At 41.2% G+C, this 21,898-nt stretch overlaps 1 protein-coding gene across 5 annotated transcripts in view; it reads left to right on the plus strand.

Annotated features, from left to right (window-relative positions):
* QTGAL (queuosine-tRNA galactosyltransferase) overlaps positions 1-21,898 on the plus strand; it is a 360,105-nt gene that overhangs the window by 31,882 nt on the left and 306,325 nt on the right. For all 5 annotated transcript variants that reach the window (XM_075903524.1, XM_014571338.3, XM_014571339.3 and 2 more), the window contains one exon: positions 15,928-15,993. In XM_075903524.1, coding sequence (XP_075759639.1) covers positions 15,928-15,993 — 66 coding nt within the window. The remainder of the gene's footprint in view (positions 1-15,927; positions 15,994-21,898) is intronic.

Genomic DNA, 21,898 nt, shown 5'->3' on the forward strand with positions numbered 1-21,898 from the left:
TCTGCCTATCTTATATTTAATACCGTTAATTTGTATTTACTCTTATTGCTTTACTATGAAAGATTTTGTGGTAAAAAATAGAATTAAAGAACAATGTGATAATCAGTTCCATTAATTATCTATTGTATATTTGAGAGAGCCTATCTGTTCAAAAACTCCTCCTAAACAGTAAGAGCTAGCATCATCAAATTCAGTATACAACTTCCTCTTATCATAACTTAAAGCAAGGTAAGGGTTTGGTTGTGCCAGAAAAATGAATTGTGCCCGGAATGGAATTGCTTCTCAGAAAACCATACAGAAAAGAGACAGGCCTGGCTGAAGCGCCCTCTCACCTTCCACCCCACCACACTTCTGGGACTGTCCGAGCCCCAAGCATCCCATACAGATGCCCCTCAGATGTTTAACCGGTTAATCGATTAAAGGGGATGTATAGCACATCTGCTGCAGCCCCACTGGTTAACCAGTTAAGCTTTCCAATCCATAATTCAAACCTTATTATAAATACTAAAATAAATTGAGAAGGCAAAACATAAAATACATTAATTAAACAAATGAAAATAGTGAAATTTGTAGGTGATTATTTTAACATTAACCTCTGGCTTCATTCTTAATTTAGCACTTAATTAAGTGCTCCTTCATTAAGATTGATCTTGTATTACAAAACAAAGTATTTTACATGTTGAATTGGTGTGTTCAGTCAAAAAAAGGTGAAAAATTAAAATTCAAGAGATTTTTTTTCAGCAGATTAGCAGTCTGTAGTTTAGTGCAGTCCAGATATATCCCATGTATAGATGTGGCAATGCTTGTCATTGTGAATTTGTCGATTTTAAGAAACAAGTACTGAAACAGAAACCACTTTAAATAATGTTTAGATTTTTTCTTCTGAAATTTTATTTTTCCCACTAAACAATGAAACCAAAACAAAAAATTAGCACAGTTAGCAATGTTTATTTTGTGATGTTTTTAAGTACAGGCAGTCCCCGGGTTACGTACAAGATAGGACTGTAGGTTTGTTCTTAAGTTGAATTTGTATGTAAGTCGGAACTGGTACATATTGTAGGGGAAACTCTAGCCAAACATTTCTCCAGAGCTCAGTTTTATTCTCCCACACCTCACTTTCCTCAGTCCTTTATTCTCAAGCTGAAGTGTCTGCTGAGAAAAGCCACTCCGCGTCTCCCTGGTCTGCTGGGGGGTGGGGGGGGCTCTAGCTTTGAGTCTCCCTGGTCTGCTGGGGGGAAGCAGCTAGTGCGGGGTTGCCTCACCCTGTTTGTAAGTAGGGATCCGATGTAAGTCGGATCCATGTAACCCGGGGACTGCCTGTACAGTGTCTGTTTTTGCTGTAAGGAAAATAGTCCAGATGCTACCCAAAACCAGTTATAGCACCCGTAAGTGTTTGAAGTGTAAGAATTTGTGGAACTTGACTGAAACAAGCTAACCTTCTGCATAAGAGACATCTGATATGACCACAAGCAGGCGGGAATGCCTGTCTGTTTGAAAGATGATGGAGATGATGGCCCCCCCCAAAGGCAGAAACACATCTGGGCATGTTTAGAAATCTCTGTTGGCTTTTCATGTGGAATAAAGATCTTTCTTTTTTTCATTCTTCCATCTTTCAGCAAGTTGCTTCCTTGCTTAAAAAGGACTATGGAGAACAGGAAGCAAGTACATTCTGGGTTATTTTGTGCACCTGTTAAAAGGATTCTATTTTTGGTTTGGTGCCTTGCTTATTGCTACTTAAATATTTCTTTGATAGCATTTACATTTTATATACCTATATATTTACAATAGACTACATATTATCGAATTTCTTGTCATTGAATTTGTCAGTTCATTATATGTGATTATTTTTAACATCATTTTAAGATATTTGAGATATTTATTAACTGGTGAATATATGATAAATCAAGGTAACATTCTAGTTGAAAGTGCAATATCTCTTAGGGCAGGAAACTGTCCTTTATATTTCCATTTTATTTGTTAAGAAATAGTGTATAAATGCTTCCTTTTTAGTGGTGAAAATTAATTTGTGAACTTTTTTCAAAGGGTACGAAAAGCACTATTAGAATGTTATGAGCAATGTCTTGCATTAGTAATATACATTTCATCCCAAAAGATTCCATGGTGCATGCAAAGTGGAATCATTTAACTAAAATGCAGTCGCAATCAAGTAAAACAGCACTTTAAAAGTTAACAGCACATAAAAGATTTTAGGACTGGAAGTGAGGAATTTCATATCTGGTTGCAAGTGCAGGGAAAATTGAAATGGTCAGAATCTTAATACCAGCTTTCACTAGGATACTAATTCCGTTTTGGAAACCTCTTTTTTGAGGCTTACAGGATCTTTCGAAAAAGCACCCTGTTTTCGAAAGAACTGCATCTAGACTGAGGTTTCAATTTCGAACGAGCGCTTTTTCAGAAGAGCGCCATTACGTGATTATGCAAATGAAGTGCGGGATATTTAAATCCTGGCTTCATTTGCACTTTCGAAGTGCTTCATTTACATCCCGACAGAGGGATGTAGTCTAGACATAGCCATAAAGCTGGAAGAGACCTCAGGAAGTCATCAAGTCCAGCCCACTGCCCAAGGCAGGACCAATCCCAACTAATCTCTCGGCTGATTTCGTTGTACTTCTGAGAATCGCATAAATATCATAGTCTAACGCAGGGATGGGCAATAAAAAAAATGGCAGCCTATAGGGTTAGTCCTTGGCAGGCTCCCTCCGCTGTGTTTACCTGTGGAGGCACAGGTATCAGAGGATCGCAGCTCTGGTCGGCTGCGAATAATCATTCGCGGCCAATGCGAGCAGTGGGAAGCATCATGAACTGGGATGCTGTTTCCTTCCCGCAAACAGCAATTTGTGGCCAACCAGAGCTGCAATCCTGTGATACCTGCAGAGACGCAGATAAACATGGAGGTGGGAGACCACCAGGGACTAACCCTGCAGACTAGATCCAGCGCATGGGCCAGAATTTGCCCACTCCTTGTCTAAGGGCAATACATGAAACTAAGCCACATTGAAGTTTCAATTTAACTTAGTCTATGGATCAAAGCAGAAAAAACTGGTTTATTTTGTGTGGAAAAGGTAGTCTGGATGCACTTCTTTGTTTTTGTTTTTATTTGAAATTGGTTTAGTAATATGGATTGAGTAATGTGATCTAGTTTTCAAAATAAAATTACATTTAAAGTTATGTTTCTCATGGTTATTTATAAAATGCCCCCTGAAATATGACTTCAGGAAAAAAATGAAGGCATCCCTGTTAGGTACTAGATTTAAATTGATTTTTAAACAAAATGTGTTTAACATAAGTAGAACAAAAATATGTTTTTTAGTCACTGCCTTTTCATTATAAGTTTTAAACAAAAATATCTAGTATCTGCAGTTATAGAAGCCAAACTTACACAGCACATCTATTATATTCATTATCTTACTTACTATATTTGTACTGTATAGGATTGCACCATAACAATTCTGTAAATGTACAATAGCTATTTTTTGCATAAAAGAAGTTATTAGTATTAAGATAACTAGAGTTTCCAAAGTTGCTGAATATCCTCAGAGCCTTAATTTAGTTGTACCATTATAGTGGTACATAATGAATGATTTCTGTTTGTGTGGATAGTGGAGAAATCCTGAATGCATATGAACTGTGGAATAGTAAGATAAATCTTGTACACATAATACTTGGTACTTTAGGTAATATTTGGACAGCAAATAAAAAATATATTTGCACCAATCAAAGCATAAAACTATTAAATGATCCCGGGGCGTCCTTATGCTGTTGTGTTTTGTACTTCTCATTGCATGTTTTATGGTGTCTGATCCTTTCTTTTGAACGGGCAGGATAACAACATAAAAAGCCTCTTGGTCTCATTCTTTTGTGGTGTAAGGCAATATTTCTGTATCTGTTTCCTGGTCACAAGAACAGTGGAGGAGGGGAGAACTGAATTAAAGTGCATCATGCATCATACATCCTCATACCTGTGATAGCAAAACAAAATAAAACAAAAACACCCTCTTCCAGTGTGGAGTAGTTATTGCAAGGGTCACTTAGCAGAAAAGTTTGCATTTTAACCCCCATTTTGGAAGGATTTTTCAGCAGCAGGAGAGAAATTGGAAAAAAAGTGGGAGGTGTATTTTCACATTGGGATTACAGTCTGAACCTGTGTTTCTTGGTGCTATCCCTTTTTCAGCTAGCTAACATAGGCACTTAATTAATGAGTGTTGCTGTGGAGACATAAGAAAAAAATCTGCACTTTTCCCTCTGATAGTAGGAAGAGTGGTACTTGAGCAAGGAACCAGTAATTTCCTGTTCTGCCACTTGTTAAACCTTGCTAATACCATATGTTCCTGTTGTGTATGAAGTAATTAGTTGGGGCAGACCCATTTTTCTTATACAATCCAAGTATTTACAGTAATTCATTTAACATGTGCCCGCTTAACACATTTTCGCGATAGCACGATTGTTTTTTTTTAGAGAACATTTTTTGAATTACATGACCGTCCCCGGAATAACATGATTTCCCCAGCTAGCTCATTGCCGGTGGCTGCGCGGGGCTTCCCCCGCCTCCCTGCAAAGCGGCGGAGGGTTCGCTGCTCACTGCGCCATTCCCCACCGACTCCCCCTCACTGGATGCCTTGCCTCCTCTCTTCCACCCCCGCTTGCAGGCTGCCGTTGCATCTTTGTGCCCCTGATTATGGTGTACCTGAGGCGAGGCCCTGCTTGCCTTGCCCTTGTTACGGCCCTGGGCAAGCTTCATGCTTGCCGATAAGATTACCAATTAACATCACTACTTCAGTCATAGTAGAGAGAGGCATAATTCTGAAAATTCAACTCAGTATCTGTAATGTGCATAGCTGCAATCTTAATGAATAATTATGGCTGCCATAAGAAATAGTGGAGAGTGCATTTAGGATACAGCAGACATGAGGTATGGCCACTTCATACAACTGTTGATTTAGAATTGCCTGCAGGGGAAAGCTATTTGTGGGTTGAGTGGTCCAATTCTACCATGGAAATGGGTATTGTGGGGACATAGTGAGAATATTTTATTGTTGGAATGGCATGTGTGGCTTGAGTGGAGACAGCTTAATAGCGTAATTGATGATTGGTCTTTTAGTGGAAAATAGAGGACATGAAGGAATCAGGTGAAGCATTAGCTCAACAGAACTTTATCTGTTTTTTTTATATAAACCCCTCTGTATACTGTCATGTCAATAGAGCTAATAAAGTTGAAGCTTGTTTATTGTTCCCCTTACTGCACTGTATTTTTTCCTTGTGTCTGTCATGAAATTCACATTAATTCAGTGCAGTTAGCAGTTTAGACCAATGTGCTCTAGCAGTAATAGTATTAGTTTCAAATTAGTAACAAAAGTAATTTCAAATTAGTAACATTAGTAATTTCAAATTAATTTCAAAATAGTATTAGTTTCAAATGTAACAAAAAGTAGCTGAATTATTTGTTGCTTCCTTCCTGCAGAATATAATAAGATTACATGTAAAGGCACTTGAACTAATTTCAGATCCAAATTTAGAATCTAAAATCTCACTATGTCGATGTTAGCTGTCAAGTTATCAGTTTTGTTATAAGAAGTTGATTCTAGTCATGATTCATAATTATGCACAAGGCCATGCAATGAATGGTTTTGTCCTTTTGTTTAATTTTGTTTATTTTATTTAGATTGCTCATTTTTCTTTTTAATTTGAACATATACCAATCAATTTCTGTTAATTATGCTCCCTGAATATTAGTTGTACCAGATCCATAAAGATGGAGTCACAAGCACTGAAATTGTTTAAACAAAGGTATATGTTGAAGGGCTGTGTCAAATAAAGACAGTTCTAAAATCCCTTGCTGTTAGTGTATTTGTCTATTATCACTTGTTTTCTTTTATGTTGAACAAATATTCAGTTAATAATGCCTATGTAATTCCAATAAGCAGTAGATTTAATTTAAATATTAATGTTTTAAAAATATCTTCTGGCGCCTTTATAAAGTAAAATTTTATATTAAGACCTGTCCTTCTTCTTGGCATAAAGATTTAAGGTGATGATTTTTTAGTAGATGAAATGAACAATCTCACTGAAGAGTGGACCTTGTAGTGTCACCCAGATAGTTTACCTCATGATTGACCAAGCTTTGTTTCAGGCTTGAGCCTATATTTGTTAATGTGCCTGTCTCCTCTCCTTACCTTTCCAGTTTTCCTTTCCAGTCAGGACAGTAAAGTGAACTGCCATTCATTGGAACACTTGTCCAATAGTGTACCTGGATTTGTTCAGACCATGGGCTTAAACTGCAGCAAGGGAGGTTTAGGCTGGACATTAGGAAAAACTTCCCAACTGTCAGAGTGGTTAAACACTGCAATAAATTTCCTAGGGAGGTTGTGGAATCTCCATCTCTGGAGATATTTTAAGAGCAGGGTAGATGGACAATGATCAAGGATGGTCTAGACCAGTGTTTCTTAAACTTTTTAAGAATGAGGAACACCAAACAATAATTTTTTTTAATGGGAAACACCAAAGATTTTTTGTGGAAGGGAAAATAAAGACATGGAAAAGTTGTTGAGCAAAACAAACAAACAAAAAAGGACGGGGAAAAGAAGTTAAGCAAAAAAACCCGAACAGTTTGTCCTTTTATCAGGAGAGCAGGCATTGTCCTTTTAAGGGCGGTCATTTTGAACTCTGTTCTCCGTGGCACACCTCCAACTGTCCCGCGGCATACCAATTTGCCGCGGAACACGCTTTAAGAAACGCTGGTGTAGACAGTACTGGGTCCTGCCGTGGGGGCAGAGGACTGGACTCTATGACCCCTTGAGGTCCCTTCCAGTTGTAGTGTTCTATGCTATATTAATTATCATGGACTGGATGCTACACAGAGATTTCATACTTTTGAAGTATTTATGGTCTATAGCAGGTGTGCATTAAGTTAAGAACATAAGAACAGTCATACTGGGTCAGACCAAAGGTCCATCTAATAGTGGCCAATGCCAGATGCCCCAGAGGGAATGAACAGAACAGGTAATCATCACATGATACCTCTCCTGTCATCCATTTCTAGCCTCTGACAAACAGAGGCTAGGGACACCATTCCTACCCATCCTGGCTAGAGATGTAAGCGACTAGTCGACTATCTAATAAGCAAAAGCTTATCGGGTAGTTGATATACTAGTCGGCTAGTTGCTTCTCCCCCACCCCTTGCTGCCTCTATTGCAAAGAGGCAGCAAGGAGTGGGGAAGAGGAAAGGGTTCTGGGGGGAGCCGGCTTAAAAGCCAGTTCCCTCCAGTTCCGTGGGAGGTGGAAGGGATGCAGCGGTGGCGTTCCAACTTTGAAATGTACAGGAGTTCCTCCTGGGGCTCTTGTACATTTCAAAGAGGAAGCACAGCAAGGAGCCTGAGGTGAGTGGGGGACTCTGGAGTTCCACGTGGTGTTTCAATCTTTGAAATGCACAAGAGCCCCTTCTTGAGTTCTTGTACATTTCAATGTGGAAGTGCCTGCTTGGACCCCGGGGTCAGCAGAACTCCCCGCTGACCCTGGGCTCCAAGAGCCCCTGTTCTTGTACATTTCAAAGGTAGAATACCGTGCTAGTCCTTATCGACTAATAGAATAGTTGATGTAAATCCCATCATCTATTTGATTAGTTAATCAAAATGTAACATCCCTAATTCTGACTAGTATCCATTGATGGACCTAACCTTCATGCATTTATCTAGTTCTTTTTTGAACCCTGGTAAAGTCCTGGTCTTCACAACATCCTCTGGCAAGAAGTTCCACAAGTTGACTCTGTGCTGCGTGAAAGAAAACTTCCCTTTTTATTTTAAACATGCTACCTATTAATTTCATTTGGTGACCCCTAGTTCTTATGGGAGCAAGTCAATTTTTCCTTATTCTCTTTTTCCACATCAGTCATGATTTGATAGACCTCTATCATAGCCCCCTTTTAGTCTCCTCTTTTCTAAGCTGCAACATCCCAGTCTTTTTAATCTCTCTTCATATGGGACCCATTCCAAACTGCTAATCATTTTTGGCCTGAGAGTCACGTTGGGGTTCTGAAATTGTATGGAGGGTCAGGTAGGGAAGATTAGGGGAGGCTGTGCTTCCCCAAACTACCAGGAGTGGCCTGACCCCCCGCCCACTTTACTGCTCCTCCTATTCACTCCCACTCTCTATCTCTTGACTGCCTCTGAGATCTCACCCACTATCCAGCCCCCCTTCTGTTCCCTGACTGCTCCCCAGAACCTCTGCACCATCTTCAAACCACTTGCTCCCAACCGCCCACCAAGTACCACTACACCCTCTCCAAGAACCACTGCTCCCCATTCCCTGACTGCCCCTGGGACCTCTGCCCACTCTCTCAATCCCCTGTTTCTCGTTCCTGGGACCCTTCACCCCCATCCAACATCTCCCCTGCCAGTTTCCACCCCCAACCACACTGCTTGGAGCACCATGGCTGGCAGTGCTACAGCCACACTGCCCAAGCCAGAGCTTTCAGCTGCACAACGCAGAGCATTGACACTGTCAGTGTGGCAAACTGAGGCTGCAGGGGCTGGAGGATCAAAAGAGAGAGGCTGGGGCTAACATCCCCATGTATGAGCTCGGTGGCTGGACTGAAGATTCCCACGGGGCCATAGTCGTCCCTCCCCCAACCTCTCATCTATAGAGTTTTTAGTCTTTCCTATTTTGTGTCTCTTGGACTGTATTTAGAAGATGGATGAATAAGATTTTGTCCCCCTGTGTCTTTGCAAATCAGTCATGTTTCCTACATGTTGTTATAAAATATTGCCTAATGACTAAATACAAAGAAATACTTGTGACTATATATATCTTTTTTTTAAACTTGTGTGCATGTGATAAGAAATAGCTTCTGTTATTATTTCATTAGTTTATCTTTAACCTTGAAGTGCATTAATTAGTTGGATCCATTTCCAGGAACTTTTCAATTTTTGTTTTGATTTTTGATAAAGTATGGCGTCACCCTTGTATCAAGGTTATTCAACTTCTTGGCTGTTTCTTTGATCACTCCTACTGGAATTGGTCTGACTTAAACTTTTAATGAGAAGAGAAGAACATTTTTGGTTAAGTATTTATTGTTCTTAGTAGAGGTCTCCAAAAAATGACATTGCTGTATGGAAATGCAACAGGATGGCAATTAGAGCTGGCCAAAACTTGAGATTGCAAAATTATTTTTGCAAGACATTTCAGTTGTGTAGTTCTGAAGCAGATCCAAACCAAACTTCTAAAAATTTCTCACAAACTGGAAACCCCCCACCCAAACTGAACTTAGGAAATACTTACTGACACATGGTGTTTCAGAAACAAAATATGCCACCTGAGACAGGCAGCTTCTGTTTGAAATGGACTGGAACCTGCCTGCAATTTGAGTAAGCTTGCTTTCAGGAGACGCTTCTGATTTGACAAACCAGCATATCTGAAAAATTCAACTTAAACCAAAAATTTCCAACCGGTTCTAATGGCAATTTCTAGAACACAGAATAGGGATTCCAGTTTCCTCTGCTGCTTCAAATGTAGCTCAGTTGATAGAATTTCACACAGAAAAACAAAGTAGATACTGGGTGATAGGTTAGTGATCTTGTAGCTCCAATCAAGATGGGAAGCAAGCTGGAATGTTTCTATGTAGTGAAAGGAAAAGGGGCTGGAACGGAGAAAACCCATGACAGGAAATACCTTGGAGAGAAAGCTTGGACTAAAGTTTGATGTAATTTGTATTTTATGAACGTTAACACCAAAGCCCAGAAAGAGGGTAAGTTTGGACTACAGGGTTACATTCAAGTCTGCCCTCCCCTCCCCCAGAAGGGGTGGGGCCTCGAGCAGAACAGGTAACAGGGGGAAGCTAGACCCCAGCCACCCCTTCAGCACTGCTGGAGCCTCCGGCGGCAATTTAAAGGGCCCAGAGCTTTGGCTGCTGCTGCTGTTGAGGTAGTGGTGACAGGCCCTTTAAATAGCTAGGCTCTGGGGCAGCTGCTCCACCACACCCTGTTGGCAACTCTGTTGGACTATGTAGGAAGGGAATTATTCCCATTTTACAAGACTGCCTATCTTGTTTAAGAAAAAACAGTATCTTTATGCTAGCGTGGAAAGAATGAATTCAAAATCTAAATTTATCAAGTATGTTTTAATTCAGGCTAATTGCTCATGCATTCTGTTTTAAAAGTCTGGCTAGGAGTAATATTTTGGTAAAATCTTAAGAGTACAAGGAATGTTTGATGTTTTACAGACTATGGGGTTCTTAGTTTTCTTCAAACTTTTTACAAATATAAGGTTTTTGAGATCATGAAAAATACTGTATAACAACCCTGAATACGGAAATCTTTTACTTAGCAACAAAACAAGAAAAGACCAAACAGGCACTAAAGAACATTTCCACTTGCTGTCAGTATTTCTCAGTTCTGACTTGGAATAAGAGCCTCTCAAGATAAGAGATTAGCACTTTCACATATTCAGTCCTCTTCTTCTCTGCTGATAGTCTTTATAGTATTTCCAGTTAGAACCATGGGGTTGTAAGAGACCTTGGAAGTCATCGAGTCCAACATCCTGCCAAAAGCAGGACCAATCCCAAGTATGTCATTCCAGCCAGGACTTTGTCAAATTGGGCCTTAAAAACCTCTAGTGATGGAGAGTCATTGCTCCTCGCTCTGTCATCTGTCACCACTGAGAACAGCCTCTCACCATCCTCTTTGGAACCCCTCTTCAGGCAGTTGAAGGCTGCTATCAGATCCCCCCTGACTGTTCTCTTCTGTAGACTAAATAAGACCAAATTCCTCAGCCTCTCCTCATAAGTCATGTGCTGCAGCCCCCTAATAATTTTTGTTGCTCTCTGCTAGACTTTTTCCATGCTTCCACATCCTTTCTGTGTGTGGGGGAGGAGGGGTGCCTGCCCAGAATTGGATGTAGTACTCTGGATGTAGCCTCACCAGTGCCAAATAGAGGGGAATAATCGTTTCCCTAGATCTGCTGGCAGTGCTCCCCCAATGTACCCCAATATACCGTTAGCCTTCTTGGCTACAAGGGCACACTGTTAACTCATATCCAGCTTCTCACATCATTCGTCACTAGGTTTCCTCCCCTGTTCAGTAAGGGTCCCAAATCTTCTCTCATAGCCCTCTTATTGCTGAAATGCCTGTAGAACCCTTTCTTGTTTCCCTTTACATCTCTTGTTAGCTGCAATTCCAGTTGTATTTTTGCCTTTCTGATTACACCCCTGCATGCTCGAGCAATATATTTATACACCTCCCCAGTCATCTGTCCAAGTTTCCACTTCTTGTTAAGCTTCTTTGTATTTAAGCTCACCAAAAATTTCACTGCTATGCCAGGCTGGTCACCTGCCATATTTGCTTTTCTTACTGCATGTTGGGATAGTTTGTTCCTGTACCTTCAATAAGGCTTCTTTAAAATACACCCAGCTCTCCTGGATTCCTTCCCTCCCCTCATGATAGTGTCCCAGAGGATCTTGCCCTTCAGTTCCCTGAGGAAGTCAAAGTCTGCTTTTCTGAAGTCCAGGGTCTGTATTTTACTTCTCTCCTTTCTTGCTTTGGTCAGGATCTTCAACTCAACCATCCCATGTTGAGGTGGTGGTTATTTTTAGGGGGTGTAATGTGTTTATGGTTTTCTCTACATACTTCACACCCCTAAAAATACCCTCTGCTTTCCCTATTTGAGAGAATGATTTTTGGAGTGTGTCTCCACTGCACGGTGGATTGACGCTGCAGCAATTGGACCGTCAGTGGTCAATTTATGGTGTGTGCTTAGACATGATAAGTTGACCTCTGAGAGCTTTCCGGTTGACTCCGGTACTCCATCAGGAGAGTCTACAGGAGAGCCTCAGCTGTTAACGTCACTGCATGGAAGACACTGCGGGAAGTAGATATAAGTACATCGACTTCAGCTATGCTGTTTTTGAAGCTGAAGTTGCGTATCTTATATCAAGGTGATTGGGAGGATGTGTTGTAAACCAGGTCTTAGACTAGACAACTTTTGGTAACTGCCGAGCTACATTGGATTCATATTAATAATCTAGAAGTTAAAAGCTTCACATCACATTATCACATTCTTAAACTTTTGTTTTTTATTGGGTTTTGTGTCTTTGGGAGCTTATAGACTGCATGTAACCTCTCCACAGTTTTTTGATTTTCTCCTTCACAATTGGATTGCTTTAGTGTTCCGGTGGAATAGCCTTTGTTTGATTACACTCTCTGAACACCTTGTATTTCTATCTCTGATGTGTGGGATTCATTGTACTTGTAAGATTGCCTCTGCCATGAAGTGATATGAGGAGCTAGGTCACCTCCCTGGTTGAGAAGGACAAGTATTTTACCTTCATTCATGGATTCTTGTAAACTTTGAAAAAACATCTGAATGCATCTGATGAAGTGGGTCTTTGCCCACGAAAGCTTATGCTACAATAAATCTGTTCGTCTGTAAGGTGCCACAGCACTTCTCGTTGTTTTCGTAGATTCAGACTAACACGGCTACCCTCTGATACTTGTAAACTTTGGAGATTTTCTATTGTTATTTTCTGCATTGGTTGTAGACTGTTTGAAGCTACTCTTCATATTTATGGGTATCTACCGTAACTATTTATTGTACAAATGTTCCTAGTATGTTTGCTTACTAAGCTGATCATGGTAATTGCAAGGGATTTTTTTTCAAAAAGCTTGTTTTAAAAAGAAATCTGAGTTGGGTTTGCTAATAACCTTTATAAAGACTTGAAAAGTTTGATAATATTGATATGAAAATGTTAAACAAAACCACCAATTGCAAAGTATTTGCCAAGGCTAAAGGCATTCACAACATCAAATTCTAGACCTTTTTGCTTTTAAAAATTCAATGATTATTTGCACCTTTGTTTTGGCTGACCAGATAGAATCCACACCATCCTTTCACGTCTGTCTGTGCAGAATCCACACCATCCTTTCACGTCTGTCTGTGCAGATTGCTCCTGCCAGGAGCCTAAATAGTTCAAGAAGCAAAGAATGCATAAGGAGTTGGATCATGACACAGAACACAAATGTAGATCTCTTCACCCTATTCCACATAGCACTCCTGGACAGGCATGTGGAGTGCAGCTCTGTTTGTTTTGTGAGAACCAGGTTGGACACCAGTTCTGCATTCTGGAGTTCCCTCCTGGTCAGAGCTTTAAAGCCAGAACTTGTTCTAGGCATGTATTAACTCTCTTTATACCATACAAAAATCTTCCAGATGAATTTAAAATTAAAAATATTCATCAGTTACTTAAAAGAATCTGATAGTCTGGAATTTCAATTTTAAAAACAAAATGAAATGATACCAGGCAATGCAACATATGCAAATGCTCAGCTGAGGTAACCTGAATAGTCTTAATTCTGTCCTCTTACTCTGGGGCCATCTTGATGAAGGACTCTGAGAGAAGTACGTCATCAGTTTATCTTCAATTTTATCACTTCAGTGAACAGTATCTGCTTTATTTGTAGTTAATCTGTGGAACTGAGGAACTCTATTGTGCGAGGTTTTATTTTACATATATCATTATCCTTGTCCTATTGTGTACCTAGAGTGAAATCCTTAATTACAAGACTTGACACCCTCAAAATCTACTTAAAATAAGAGTAAATGTGCAAATTAATGATCCAGAAATTTTAGACTGGAGATACCATGGACATACAGGCAGTCCCCGGGTTACGTACAAGATAGGGACTGTAGGTTTGTTCTTAAGTTGAATCTGTATGTAAGTCGGAACTGGCATCCAGATTAAGACACTGCTGAAACTGACCGCCAGTTCTGACTTACATACAGAATCAACTTAAGAACCCCAGGTGTCCCCAAGTCAGCTGCTGCTGAAACTGATCAGCAGCTGATTCCAGGAAGCCCGGGGCAGAGCAACTCTGCCTGGGGCTTCCTGTAGTCAGCGCTGGTCAGTTTCAGCAGAAGCTGACTTGGGGACGCCTGGGGCAGAGCAGCTGGGGTGCTGCTGGGTTGCTCCAGTAGCTCCGCTCCTCGGTGCTACTGGACCAACCTAGCAGCACCCCATCTGCTCTGCCCCAGGCGTCCTGATTCAGCCGCTGCTGAAACTGACCAGCAGCGGCTGAATCAGGACCTGGGGCAGAGCAGCTGGGGTGCTGCCGGGTTGGTCCAATAGTGCCCAGAGCGGGCGCTGCAGGACCAATCGGCAGCGCCCCAGCTGCTCTGCCCCAGAGTCCAAAACAAAAGCCTGGTCTGCTGGGGGGGGGGGGGGGGGGGAGCACACTAGCTGCGCCCCCCCCCTCCCCAGCAGACCAGGGACACGGGGAGCAGAGCCGCAGTGGCAGCGGGGTGCCACGCCTCTGAGGCTTTGCTCTGGAAAAGCCTCAGAGGCGAGGGACCCCGCCGCGGCTGCGGCTTCAGTCCGGGAGCCTGTGGTCTGCTGGGGACGGTCCCCAGCAGACCACAGGCTCCCGGACTGAAGCCGCAGCCGCGGGGGGGTCCCGCGCCTCTGAGGCTTTGCTCTGGCAAAGCCTCAGAAGCGCGGGAACCCGCCCGGTGCCCCTGGTCTTCTGGAGACGGTCTCCAGCAGACCAGGGGCACCGGAGCATCTTACGAACGGTGTACATAGCAGACTGCAGGACAATGTAGCACTTTAAAGACTAACAAGATGGTTTATTAGATGATGAGCTTTCGTGGGCCAGACGCTATGTACATTGGACAAACATCTCAGACACTTCGCCAAAGGATTAATGCCCACAAAACAGATATCAGACAAGATCACAAAGAGAAAACAGTTTCTTGCCACTTTAACCAGAAAGGACACTCTCTAAATGACTTAGCCACCTGCATTCTGCTACAAAGACCTTTTACATCTGCACTTGAAAGGGAATCCTCTGAACTGTCATTCATGTTAAAATTCGACACTTACCAACAAGGTCTTAACAAGTCTTTGAACTTTCTCACCCATTATCAAGACAGTTTCCCCAATTATCACCTGTAATACCATTAACTCACAAACATCCCACTCTCCCTACCTTTAATATCAGCAATTCACAGACACTTACCTTCCTTCCTCCCCCTTCCCACCCCCCCGCATCCCCCTTCTGTTCTGCAATGTGATTTGTCCTTTTCATATTTGTTCATTTTTTTTAAATTGTATCCTTTGGTATATATGGTTGTGACTACTTTCTTCCACTATTTGATCTGAGGAAGTGGGTCTGGCCCACGAAAGCTCATCATCTAATAAACCATCTTGTTAGTCTTTAAAGTGCTACATTGTCCTGCATTTTGCTAGATCTTTAGCCACATTCATTGACTGTCTCCTAGGAAAACTGCTGTCTAAGCCTGATGAGGGAACATCTGCCTAACTGAACACAGATGACTCCTCCCAAGGAATCCCAATGGATTGATGGCTAGACTTATTTTTTTCCTATATATTCTGTACTCTTTTTGTATTTTTGTGCTTAAGTACAGAGCAGTAGTGTGCTAGAATCTATGAAAACTGTCTGAGCATTTAATGCATTACACCTACTATGTGCCCCTGGAAGAGGAAACCAGAAGACTCTGACCTGCAGGTGGAGATCTGGGAGAGGGCATTTTTAAGGGATGGCTGGAGTCTGAGGGCTCAGCACTGTTTGGAGGAGCTGGTTAGTGAGCTGAATGCTCAGGAGGATCTGCACTCAAGTGTGTGCTTTGAGCCCCCAAGAGAGGGATAATGCTTAATGTCTAATTTTAGTTCTGCAAGATTTAATGAGGTTCCCTTTTCAAAAGTTGTTTATCTTTATTATGTAGTCCATTTAAAAACAAATCAAACAATGGTCAAAGTGGTTTTAATATTTGCTGCCTTTATATTTTAAAAAATATAAAATTTCTCTTCAGGCCAGAGAAATGCTTGATAACCTAACAACATATTCTCGTCTGTGTTTCAGTACTGTACCCTTTTACTGTTCAGTAACAGTGTGCTATTTATTACAGGATGATGTGATGATGCCACAGAGGGTGAGACTGCAGCTTGAAGCTGCCATTCAATACCCAAGCAGCGTGAGTACTACTTTCATTTTTATTTAAAAACGTGAACTCCAAAACCCATAAAACTGTGGTCAGATGGGAAACATTCACGAGGCTGGTGTTGGCTAAGCATTATCAATCTGCAGTTTTCTTTTAGCTACTGCCAGATATATAATAGTTACTTTGAATTTTTATTTTTTTGTTTTTGCTTGTTTGCTGTTAGATTAAACCAAATTCCCTTTTTTTTACAGTAATATGCTTATTTCAAATAAGCTACAAAGGTTTCTCCAAACCAGTATTAGAAGAGAGTGTCATTTAAACTAGAACACTTTTTAATATAGCACACTATGTAATATGAAAACCTACAAAGGAGCATTTACAACAATTTTTAAACAACTGTGGTTAATGTTTACACTTCCTCAAACAATCAGAATGTATGGTTTATTATATAAATTGTTGCACATGCCTAGGGTGTTATATGACATTTGTTTTTTTCCCTATAGCTGGCTCTAAAATGAAGTAATCTTCAATAGGACAAGTGTTCTCTTCTTGTGACATAAATGTGCCTATTCAGTGAAATTAAGATTTTATGAAGACTGTGGTTGTTAGAAGTGTGTGTTAAGTGTATTTCAATGGTTAGGACCAGTAGTAGAGGACCATTTGCAGTTCTTATATATATTCCACTTATCTTGCTGAAGATCAGGCATGTACAATAATTTTGATGGGGGCCTCTCCAAGATTTTGATAAGTGGTCAAGGGTTGCACTTTACTATGGAGGGCGTCTGGGATGGAGGTTGGGGGGGCAGAAGGAAGCATAGGGGAGGGGACTGAGGTGTAGGAGAGGCTGTGGGGTCTGAGAAGGAGTTTGGTTGAAAGAGAGGATTGTAATCAGGGCAGAGAGTTGGGTTGCAGGGGACTGGACTCAACCTCTCAAGGTGGGGGGAAGGATAGCTCAGTGGTTTGAGCATTGTCCTGCTAAACCCAGGCTTGTGAGTTCAATCCTTGAGGGTGTCATTTAGGAATCTGGGGTAAATCTGTTAGGGATGGTACTTGGTCCTGCTGTGAGGGCAGGGGACTGGACTCAATGACCTCCCAAGGTCCCTTCCAGTTCTATGAGATAGGCAGCTTGGTGGGCCCTGCTGAAGGTGATAAACTTGAACATATTGATGTGTAATATCAATCACATATGGATAAATAAAAATGATATGAAGAACTTTGCCTCAAAAAACAAATTATGTATCTGTCAAAATTATTTGGTAAAAATAGACTTCACAGTGCAATAAATCTTCCAAGGGAAAATGTTAAAGCTCTGAATGGCATATTCAAGGGATTTCTGTAAAGCAACGGTCAATTGACTTTATCTGTCAAAAAGGTATCTATTATAGGAGGTCTGGTTAAAATTACCACTTTGAGTTAAACACCTTTGAACTTTCTCTTCCAAACACCTTGGCTACATCTACACTGGCATGATCTTGTGCAAGAACTCTTTTGCAGAAGAGTTCTTGTGCAAAAACTCTTCTGGAAGAGAGTGTCTACACTGGCATGTGCGCAAGAGATATGTTTTTGCGCAAGAGCATCCATGTTTACACTGGCCTCTTGCGGAAGAACAGTTGCGCAAGAGGGCTTATTCCTGAGCCGGAGCATGAGAGTTCTTGCACAAGAAGCACTGATTTCATACATTAGAACGTCAGTGTACTTGTGCAAGAACTCGTGGCTAATGTAGACAGGCAGCAAGTTTTTGCGCAAAAGCAATTGCTTTTGCGCAAGATCGCACCAATGTAGACACAGCCATTTAGTTCAGGATAGAGAGCACTGTGCTTCTTTCAGTTAAGGAATGTCTGCTAAACAACCTGTTGTTCAATGCCGGGATGTGCACCTGCTCTTCTCTGCACCTGTGTATTCCAAAGCTTCATGTGTTTAGATTTCTTTTGAAAATGTTACTTTATATATAATTTATAGGATTGGTCGGACTGTTATTGAGTAGTAGTTTGTACTGTAAGCATATCGGAACAGAGAAAAGTGGAAGATGGAATGGATACTTCTGTTCTGATCTGTAGAAATCAATATAATTTTTTATTAAGATAACGGGAATTGCAAAGGTAAGTGGCACCTGTAAATTTTTGGGGGGGGCAAACACTTATGGGAGCTGTCTTTCTCACATGCTGATTAGACTTGTGTGTGTTTAGACACTGATCTTTATTAGTGCAATTTCTGTTAAATAGTAGCTCGTAACTTAACTCTTTTTATAATCATAGTACGAATTAGGAAAACACTTCATATTAAGAAAAATCAGTGTCTGAAAGCATCAAAGTCTCTCCAGTGGGGAGGTGCAACTGATCTCAAAAATGAGTTGGGACAGAAGAGACAGGACTTTTACTCATTTCTGGTTCTTTCCACTCCAGAGCCACTTGCTCTCAGGAACTAGTATGTAGCAAGTAAACTCTGCTCTCCATTCCTCAAAGCTTTAGTGTAATTTGGAGAGGGGAGTAATAGGGCTTTGTGACACAGTGTTTCCATGGCTGAGCAAGGGCTGTTAATGTGTGTCAATATCAGTCATATCCTCGGTTCATAGCACAGTTGTTTGACTTCAGATGTGTGTATGCTATACATGACCACATTATTTATCAAGCAGCAAAACTGAATATATAGTTGTCTTTATTTCCTCAGCAAGATTTGCCAAGTACTTTCCAACTCTAAAAGCAAAAATTTGCCTACTGTTGTAGTTTGGATTTAGATCAAAAGTTGAAATGCCTAAAGCCATTCTTACGCAATATTATCTCACTGTCTGAATGTGAGTAAACTCCAGCTTGGTTGGTTTGATGACACATGTAGCTTTCAAGTATCTAGTGGATTGGGTGAATTAGAGTAAAGCTTTAATTCATCATTCTATTAGTTTACCTCTAGGAGAATTGTAAACAAATATTGTTGAAGCATCAAATGAACTGAACAGAGTTTTCTGAGTTTAATTTTTTCACGCATGACTCTATGCTGCTGTATTACCACACACAATTTGGCAAAGCATCTTTGTACTACAAACAACTGAGCTGAAAAGTATATAATATTTTATTCAATATTAGCAAATTTCAATGTATACATTTCCTCTTAATAGAAAATACATTGTGTAGAAGGTACGTGTTTTCACATTTTCCTTGTCTAATTTTTCTCATCTGGACTTGCTGTGTGTGTAATAATGGTACATGTTGGTAAGTATGGGATTGGTACAAGGACTTTTTGTGACCTTGGACATGTCCTCATCTACTCCTTAGTCATCAGTATGCATGTAGTTGGAATAATCCATAGTTGATTTAAAGCTTCACTCTCCTACTGCAGCAAGATTTCCCCTTTTTTATCTGTGGGCAGACTTATTGGATTCTGTCGCTGCTTATGTTAATCATGTTAGCATTTTGAAGGTTGTTCACTCTGCAGAAGCACCTCCCTCTGGCTAGTTGTGGCATAGCAGCTCTGTCTCCAGCATGGCACCACAGTCTGATTTCTTGAGCCTCCCATTTCCAGGTCCCTGGTTCTCACACCCTTGCTGTAGGACTTTACAATGTCCTTGTCCCATTCTCTGGACCCTGTCTACCTTACCAGTGGCTGGTAGAGTAACCTATGCACTACATTAGATTTGAGCCCAGAGAACCTATAACTAGCAGCCGAGGTCTGGACACTCCCTCTCCTTGCTGCTGTTTCCCTGGGCTCCTTCTTACCCAACTTTTCTTAGGCTTGTCCTTTTAAGTTTAAGTTCCCCTTTCTTTCTGGCCTCCATTCACTCATCCTTGGTTCTCACTTGAAATGTCAGGTGTAGGTTCAAACTAATGAGATAGATACTTGTGAAGGGTATGTAACCTAAACAGGCTCTTAATGGGTTAATGTGGGCCTGAGAGACCAATTAGGTTAATTGGCTGAACCTGGAGTCAGAGCCAGCTTAACTGAGAATGAAGCTCAGCTAGGCAGGAACAGGCTGATGAGTATAAAGAGAGGAAGTTTGTAGCAGAGGGGCTGCAGGGAGAGAATCTATTTGCTATCACTTGCTTGGAAAAGAGAGTCAGTGAAGGGGAAACCCAAGGGAGGAATAAGCTCTGGGACCCTACCCTGGCTGGAGAAGCTGGGGAACAACCAAAGAAACAAAGCAGTTATTTGGGGTGCAGTAGGCTTTCTGGTGTTCCCAGAAAGAAGGGAAGGATTTGGACTGCACTTTTGTATAGTTAGACATGAAATAAGTAACTTGATTGTTACATTTGTTGTACTGTTACTTCTATTTAATCTGAGATGGACAAGATTCTATGCATTTAGAAACTGTCACAATATTCTCCTAATGTTTCAATTACACAGTAGAATACTGAGAAGTACAAGAGAAACTTTCTCAGTGCAGCCTTCTGCTCAGCAGCTGTGCCACATCATATCAGATGAATGTGGTATAACCTGCTTCCATTTGCTTCTGTTGTTATTGAAAGTTAATTGGAACAAAGTCAGGAGATTGTTTTATCTGCATTGGGCCAGGCAGAGTCAGGCCATCTGATGTCATGGCAGCAAATAGTAATAATCTTGGGGCATTTGCAGCCCAGAACCTCAGTTTGAAATGATTGAATTACACATGCCAACAGTTTGGTCACCCTGGCATAGTTTTGCAAGGCTTTTGTTTCTGTTTTGTGTTATTACTACTACAATACTAGAGTAGGGCAGTAAATACAGATTGCCATTTCAGACTGTCTTCTGTCTGCCCTTCAAACCACACTACACCTCATCCATATACATGGTCTTGGGCACTGAGTAAAGAGTTTGGGAGCGGGAGGGGGAGCTGTGTATACCCTGATTGGGGTCGGGGGGGGGGGGGGGGGGGAAGATGCAGAATGAGGGCATGGGAGAGACGTGAGGACAGCGGCTTCAGCAGTGTTACTAGAGCAGTGTTTCCCAATTTTATTTGGCCATGGAACCCTTTTGAACTCGAAAGAATTTTGTGGAACCCCTGACTGACTGACTGCTGAGTAGTAACATCATCGTCCCCACTCTCTGGCTAAAATAGCATTACACAGGGACACTTATCATGGCAAACGCAAATGAAAATTATTTTCAATAAAATTCATAAATGAATGAAAATTCCATTCCATTACAGGAATTCAGGTTATAATGGAATTTTCTTGAGGAACCCCTATTTTCACTTCGTGGAACCCTGAGGTTCCGCGGAACACCATTTGGGAAACACTGTACTAGAACATGCTCAGTACAAGCCAAGCAGCAAAAGGGGAGGGGAGAGACCTGAGTCTGTCCATCCCCCCGCCCTCCACACATACGCATCACCTCTTTCTAAAGCACTTGAAAACTCTAGTGTTTTGGTAGGTAACTTAGCAATTAGTACTGTATCTAATTCCTATATAAAAGAAAGAAATGTAATAAATATTAGATCATTTCAGCTCTAATACTAACATCTTCTAATATCTTAAGGCAAGTCACTTAAGGGACACTGGTTAGACTTAAACTTTTAGGCTACGTCTACACTGGCATGATTTTCCAGAAATGCTTTTAACGGAAAAGTTTTCCGTTAAAAGCATTTTCGGAAAAGTGCGTCTAGATTGGCAGGACGCTTTTCCGGAAAAGTACTTTTTCCAGAAAAGCGTCCGTGGCCAATCTAGATGCGCTTTTCCGCAAAAAAGCCCCAATCGTCATTTTCGTGATCGGGGCTTTTTTTGTGGAAAGCACTACTGTGCTGTCTACACGGGCCCTTTTCCAGAACAGTTTTCCGGAAAAAGACTTTTGCCAAACGGGAGCAGCATAGTTTTTCCGGAAAAGCACTGATGATTTTACATTAGATCGTCAGTGCTTTTGCGGAAATTCATGCGGCCAGTGTAGACAGCTGGCAAGTTTTTCCAGAAAAGCGGCTGATTTTCCGGAATAACTTGCCAGTGTAGACACAGCCCATATGTATATTCTTTCTTACTTA

The sequence above is a fragment of the Pelodiscus sinensis genome, chromosome 20, assembly GCF_049634645.1.
Source record: "Pelodiscus sinensis isolate JC-2024 chromosome 20, ASM4963464v1, whole genome shotgun sequence".
NCBI lineage: Eukaryota > Metazoa > Chordata > Testudines > Trionychidae > Pelodiscus > Pelodiscus sinensis.